The 7,480-nt window shown below is 34.8% G+C and overlaps 1 protein-coding gene across 2 annotated transcripts; it reads right to left on the reverse strand.

The window, feature by feature from the left end:
• Positions 1 to 665: 665 nt before the first annotated feature.
• si:dkey-1h6.8 (uncharacterized) lies at positions 666 to 4,270 on the reverse strand. Of its 2 annotated transcripts, XM_052096202.1 has the most exons (3): positions 4,189 to 4,270; positions 3,271 to 3,534; positions 666 to 3,176 (listed from the first exon to the last, which is right to left on the reverse strand). In XM_052096202.1, exon 3 carries the CDS (start codon positions 3,146 to 3,148, stop codon positions 1,838 to 1,840), a length of 1,311 nt encoding a protein of 436 aa, XP_051952162.1. In that variant the 5' UTR covers positions 3,149 to 3,176; positions 3,271 to 3,534; positions 4,189 to 4,270; the 3' UTR covers positions 666 to 1,837. The 2 variants fall into 2 exon arrangements, with proteins under 2 accessions (XP_051952162.1, XP_051952161.1); XM_052096201.1 differs by having other exon boundaries at positions 666 to 3,534.
• Positions 4,271 to 7,480: the final 3,210 nt, after the last annotated feature.

Consider the following 7,480-nt stretch of genomic DNA (forward strand, 5'->3'; position numbering starts at 1 on the left):
TGTTAAAACAGTCTGTATATCTTCTAAAACGCAAATGTTTAGCCTACATTAACTGCTCTAGTCTATCATAATAGACTATAGACCATAATAGACTTCATTTTTTTCGTTTTCCAATTACAAATACTGTTGCAATATTTATTGAAAATAAGTATGCAATCTTAAGCATATGAATAAGCATACAATTACAGTTGACGAAATTAACTTGTCTTTTCACTTCCACTAGCAGCTGATTTGTGTATCATAAGGTATTTCTCTACAATACATACCTAATATGACTATATTTAGTCTATCAAAAACAAAACTGTTCATTATCCCAAATAGTGGGTTAGTGTATTACCATAAATAAATTACTGAACAAATTACTGCAAAAAACTTCCTGACTGCTAAAAAAAAGGATGACTTTTCAGATGATATTTTTTTGTTTACCTTAATTAAAGTTACATTAATATGCACATTTAAGTAAAAATATAAAAATACCGATAACAGGTTTTGTATAAATAAAATGGTTAGGAATCATATTTGTTTTCAAGTCTTTTTTATTAAATGATGTTTTATTAACAAAGTTCGGAGGAGCACATTCAGATAATCAACGAGATAAGAGGTATATATACTGCAGACTTACCTCTGTTCATTGACAGTTTATCAGCATCCCTCCACCACCCCCATCTCCTCACTTTGATTTTTAATAATCTCTTATTGGATGTAAACAACACAATCCAAAATACAATGCAATCCAATGTAATACTGTGTAAATCTGGCCAAAATTCAGAGCCTGGAGCCCTCCCCTGGACAGCATGCCAAATACGCATAATCTTTACTCTATTTAATTTGATGTAAGTGTGAACTCGTGAATTCTGAAAGGTGGAGGGGAGGAGGGCATGGCGGGGGGCCTCCAACATACATTTTGCCTAGGGCCTCCAAATGTCTAGAACCGGCCCTGGTTTCAGTTCACCCACAAATGAAAACACTGTAATAATTTACTCACCCTCATGTTGTTCCAGACCAGTATGACATTCTGTCATACATGAAACACAAAGAGAGAAATGTGAGGGACTGGCAGCCTCAGTTACCTTTCACTTTCATTGTATATAAAAAAAAAAAAACAGGCAATGAAAGGGAATGGTGACTGAGGCTAAAAGTTTGTCAAACAACTTTTGTGTTCCACGGAAGAAAGAAAGTCATATGGGGCTGAAGCAACATGAGGGTGAGTGTATGATGACAGAATTTTCATTTTAATGCCAAAGGCCGGCAGTGTCCACTACAATAGAGCAACCATTAATTTTAAATTAATTTTGGTTTTACAAAACATTTAAACAGATATTTGTTTAGAGACAAAATAAATAAATAATAATAAAGCATGTGGTTCTATGCCTTCTTGGAGTCATGTGTGGGATATTCATTGTTATAGAAAATAGGCTTACAATTGAGTGCAACTTAATGAACAGTAAAATGTAACATTAAATAAAATGTGCAAAAAAAACAGTAATTTAACTTTTTAACAAATGTTAAATGTAAAAAATCTTAAATTACAATGGGCTTTCTGAGGATTTGAGACTGTAGTACTGATTATTTAATATGCCACATTTGAGAGGATAGACATGCATGAAAACTATTTTAATTTACAACAAAATTGCATCATCTAACATCAATAATTTAATCATTTTAAATGTCACTAATATGTTATACACAGAGACCATCTTACATTAAGTCACAGGATTCCTATCTCCATTTGTTTCTCTTCATCTATTATTTCCAGCTTTTTTACAACAACTTAGAGGAATAGGAAACCATTTGCTAAATAAGGGATTTAAATGTGTGCATTTGTGCAGAAGTGTGGTTATCCATGGTCCAAACTTATCTGATTATGCTGCTGTTCTATTGCAAGCTGTTCCAGAGCACCATGGATAGCTGTTTGAACCATTGAAACTGCTGTCTGAATCAGCAAGGTCTCATTATGTTGGCTATGGCCTATTTCAGAGTAACCACTTAGGTCAGAAATATGTAATGGGTTGTTTGTTATACTGTTTATTTGCAGATGTTGCGAGGATCCATTCATTGTAAGACCCCTTGAGAGAACATCAAACTGCAGTGCCTCATTCACATTGGCTTCCAGGTTCTCTTCCTCTGATGAGCATGCCCGCTCTATAGTAATCATTGGTCTGCATTTCATATAATTTTCAATAGGCTTCTCTTGGTCTGTATTATTTAAGGTTAGCATATCATTACCAGCAATACATGATGATGTGCCAGGCAATTCAGAGTCAAATTTACCATTACTGCAATCCAAAAGACCACAAGTTTGTGAAACCTCAGTTGTTGACTCTAACAGATGGTGTTGTTCTTCATTCATGGTTGAGAGGACAATCTTGCTCTCATCTGGGTCAGGACAGATTTCTAGCTTGTCATTGATGTTGGATGACTCAACATTTGTGTTAATGCTCACCTCTGCACTGAATGTAAACGTCTCTGCGGCACTTTCCTTGATTACTTGTTGTTCTTTTTGGCACACTTCATTATGAGTAATGGAAATGTCCATAACATCAATACTTAATTGATTCAACTGATCACATACTTCTTTATATTGTGATGTCTTAGGAGCACTACACTCAAACTGATTAACAGGAGGCTGTGCTTTCTTCCTTCTTGGGAATATACGGTAGAGCTTTTTAAATGGCAGAACTTTTGGTGCTGTTATCTCCTGAAAAACCATGTTATCAACTTGCTCTTCACACCCACTTTCCAGATTGACATTGGATGTGACAGAAGATCTCTTAGAAACAGGCCACACTGTGAAGAAAACCTTCCTTTTACCTTTTCTATTAGCTTCCTTACTGTTTCTTTCACATAATTTATTGTTGTGCATGGAGCTACAAATGTTGTCTTGAGCTTTTTTTCTGGCTTGGCTGTTTTTCTTTGTTTCTTGTGGACTCACAATCTTGTTCTCTACTCTGTCCTCGGCATGACTAATGTGAGATTTTTTACTCTTTCTGACACCACATCTGAGGAGTGAGGAAAATGTCCTTTTAATGGTTGTTTTCGAAGTGCTCCTAGTCATTCCAGGTTTATTTTCCACATTTTCTTCTTTGCCTTCATTCTTCTCCAATGTGATAACAATTCCTAAGGTCTCTCCTTGAGCATCTCGCTGCATTTCCTTTCCCTCTGAGGCTTCTTGAGGACTGTGGTGGGTAATATGTGACAATTCATCATCTTTGTCATTATTGTCTTGTTGCTGTAGATCATTATTCTCTGGTGTGTCATCAAAACAAATACCTCGTCTTTGCCTTCTCTGAGAGTTCCTGTCTGATTTCTCCCTCGATTTGGACTTTCCCAGCAGAAGTCTTGGTGGACCCGTCAGTTTTCTCTTCAAACCTACCCTCTCCTGGCAGTCTGGAAATTCATTTTCTTCTGTTGACATGGCTGATCAAACAGTACCAAAGTAAATAGTAGGCCTAGTCCTCACTGAGAATATTGGAACAATTACGTAAGTGGATGTTTTCTCCATTTACATATTACCAGCACAGAGTTGTGGAGGTTCTGCAAACCAGCAACAAAAAACAAAATATTATTTTGGTGAACTCAAAAGGATTCCACAATTTTGTTTGTTTCTCTAATTAAAAAATGTGTATTGATTGATTGATTAATTCATTGCTGTCTTTTTCATCACTTTTAAAAAAAAAATGCATTAAAAATCTTTATTCTTTGAATAAATCTTGAGCTTGAACTAGGAAAAGACAAACAATTGTGCACACGAACAAACTGATTCTCACGATGGGCGTGACAGCATACATTTCTCAGTCTTTTAAAAAAACATCTGTTATATCTAAATAATTGAAACTAGCAGGTAAACAAACGTGCTAAAAATAAGCGTGTACTATAAAAATAGCAAATAACACTAGCCTACATATTGTTTCTGTATCAGGCTAAAGTAAAATTATTTTCTGAGCTGCCAAACCCTTTCTTTAGATTATATATGTTAGGCTAAACAAATATGATATACCGACTGTACACCTCTCAGTTTAATGGAAAAACTTATATAGGCTACTCGTGGTTTTGAACCGACCATAATTTCATCTTTAAATCAAGTTTGCGACAACTGTTAATGCCCTTTACATCTTAATTAATTAAAATATAATCATGCTTGTGAAGAAAAGTACATTGCAGTGGAAATTGAAAAGAAAAAGCGCCTACCTGTCAATGAAGAGGGCACATGTAAACTGTTGTCATGCGCTGGAGAAGGGAGATGAGCGTTAAAGAGCGTTTATAAATCCCCTCGCAGATGCACCGCGCGCTCATTCTGCTGCCGTCACTCAGCTGGTTACGCGCCTATCTGTTACCATGACGACCAGCTGACTGACACTTTACGTGAGCATCCCGGTCATCCAACCACCCATCACAGAGCAAGGGCTCTGCCAATGCGAAGATGATATTTTTTATATCCATCATTGAGATAACACTCAATACAACTGCACATTTTTATTAGCAGACAAAATTACTTTTTGCTATCTTTGTCCACATTTAAAAGTCAAAACAAAGGCACTATGAAGCATTCTCTTATAGCTTAGATTTCTTTGTTCTCCTAATACTGCTTCACATTGGAATGTAAAATATGTTCTAATACTAATAGAACAAGATTATAGCATTTATCATGCATAATGACATAGTGGACCATTCATTGCACATGTATATAATTGACCCTTAAGGTGTTAAAAACTGTCTAGCCTTACAGTTAAATGACGTGATATATATATATATATATATATATATATATATATATATATATATATATATATATATATACACAACTAGTCAAAAGTTTTGAAACACTTGACTGAAATGTTTCTCATGATCTTAAATATCTTTTGATCTTAAGGCGTCTGCTTAAATGTTTGAAATTTGTTTTGTAAAGTTGGTTGAAAAAATGTCAAGAGTACATTTCTGCAAATTCTAGGCAAATGGTGACTACTAGATGCTAAAAAACACTGTTTTGATTTATTTTGGATTTTGTTTAGTCACAACATAATTCCCATATTTCCATTTATGTTATTCCATAGTTTGATGACTTAACTATTATTCTCTCTCTCTCTCTCTCTCTCTCTCTCTATCTATCTCTCTCTCTCTGTATATATATATATAAATATATTTAAATATATTTTAAATAAAGAATGAGTGTTTAAAAACTTTTGACCGGTAGTGTATATTCAGTATATATATATATATATATATATATATATATATATATATATATATATATATATATATATATATATATATATATATATATATATATATATATGGGAATATGGGAAAATACAGAGCAGAATAAACAATAAACAAAAACAGAGCAGAATATACAAATACAGAGCAGAATAAACGTGAATTTTATTTTTCACATCAGAGATGTCTATTAACTAAATAAATGCCAAAAACCTGCAGATATTGTTCCTATTTTCTGCAATTAGTGTTTGAAAACAATAAGTGCTTTTGTTTCAACTGTCCCCATACCAGGTACAGTTGTAACACTACCAATTACAGTTGTAATGTGCAAAATAAGGCATTATTCCTGACTTAACATTTTATAGGCCCAACCAAGAATTGCAGTCACATTCTCTCTTACCCTCTCTGGCCTCAAGGGGGGCCCCTATAAAGGCAGCTCTATAGTTTCTAGCTCTGAAGCTAGAAACGGCACTGGATCTAATACTTTACTGATTGTATGCTATTATTTCTTGAATTTATTTAAGGTTTTCGCACGGTTCAATGAGTTGATACATTTACGTGCACATCACCGCTGGTGGCAGCCCACTACAGTGGAGGGGCGGATGTCACAGTGATCCTAGCAACCCTATGCCTGTGCCTCATGTCCAGGGGAGGCTTACCCCAGCTCTGCCTATGTCAGGAACACATCTGTGTGCATTTTGCATTGCGATTTCATTGGAATGGAGCTCAAGATGCTCAGCAGCGGAGAGAGAGAGAGAAGAGTGTGTGTGTCTAGGTGCATCGAGAGATCATTGCTGCCCGCTATCACTCAAAGTACCATACAAAATTGGCAAAGACAAAAAATGGTGGGGACATGTCCCATCAGTAAATGACGCCTATGATTACACACAACAAATGTCCCAGGCATGAAAGAGCACAACAGTGCACGGACACTTTTTCAGTCATCTGAGTTCCGGAAGTATTAAACATAACCCCTTCGGTTTATGCATATGTTTTGAATAAAATCCTCCATAAAAGAGTTGTAAGCCATGAACTGCAGCAACCAGCTCCAAGGTGAATCACAACATTACAAACTTTTTTTGAGGTGAAACAGTATTTGAAAACTGGACAAAAAGACAAGGGTACAAGACTATGTGCTTACTGTCTTTCACAAGGGCACAATAATTAAATGTTATTGAATAAAAACTCTAAGAATTTATAAAACTATTGATTTTAAGTTGTTGTTTAGAAGTTTTAAAAAACAATATATTTTACATTTATTGTAAAATATTTTGATATGTACAAATAAGTACTTTAAGGATAAAGGAGACCGATTTGGATGCATCATTCAAAGTGCATAATTGGAGTAGGCGGTCGCTCCTGAGCTTGTTTAGCGGGCTATGTTGGCCGCAGTTCTATGATTGGTGAAGCTTTCTCTGCAAGATCATGGGTAATGTAGTTGTTCAAAATGAAGAGAGTTATCAAACACAAAATTTAAACAATGAAATTGATATAACGCAGACGGATCTCTTCAACAGAAGCATATAGATGAACAACCTCGGACCTCATGGTAGGTCTTTCTTTAAAGGTTCAAAAGTTATCGTTGAAAATCAATGATTTTTGTCTGTGAAAAAATGAATGGGATTTTTGCTTCTGGAAGCAGATGGTTGCACTCTATAAACACGGGAGTGTATTTACTGTGCGGAGAATGGAGACTTCATGAGCCAGTATGGGAGAGGTATGGGCAAGCTGCCTTTTTGTCTTTGCATCACCCAAAAATGCTCACTCACAGCAAAACCGCATGAGAAAGACACAGCCTGCTTGATAGAAAACTGAACCGCAAAAAATAATAGTTTGAGATTAAACTTCAGCATTCGGTTTGTTTTATATCTGTAGTGTCTATTAATTTAACGGCAATGTACACTTAAGTTTATCTTGCCAATAAAGCTTGATATGTACTAAATCTGCCCATTTGATTATTTAAAACATCTGCTGTAAAAAGGCAGAAAAACTTTCAATTACAGCATGTCCACAGATGTTATGGCATGTATACATATACTTCTATATCAAAGATTTAAAAATGTGTCTGTTTAACTATCCACAAAAAACATTTAAACATGTACATATTAATATATTTAAAAGAAATGATGATTAACCAGTTTCTTGCAAGTTCTCTGACAGAAAGTTTAAAGTAAATATATGTATTATTATATATACATTTTTGTTTTAATGTATCATGTACCATGATTAACCATGAAGAAAAAAACATTCAAAGCCATAGTTTACA

The sequence above is a fragment of the Xyrauchen texanus genome, chromosome 28 (genome assembly GCF_025860055.1).
Source record: "Xyrauchen texanus isolate HMW12.3.18 chromosome 28, RBS_HiC_50CHRs, whole genome shotgun sequence".
Classification (NCBI taxonomy): domain Eukaryota; kingdom Metazoa; phylum Chordata; class Actinopteri; order Cypriniformes; family Catostomidae; genus Xyrauchen; species Xyrauchen texanus.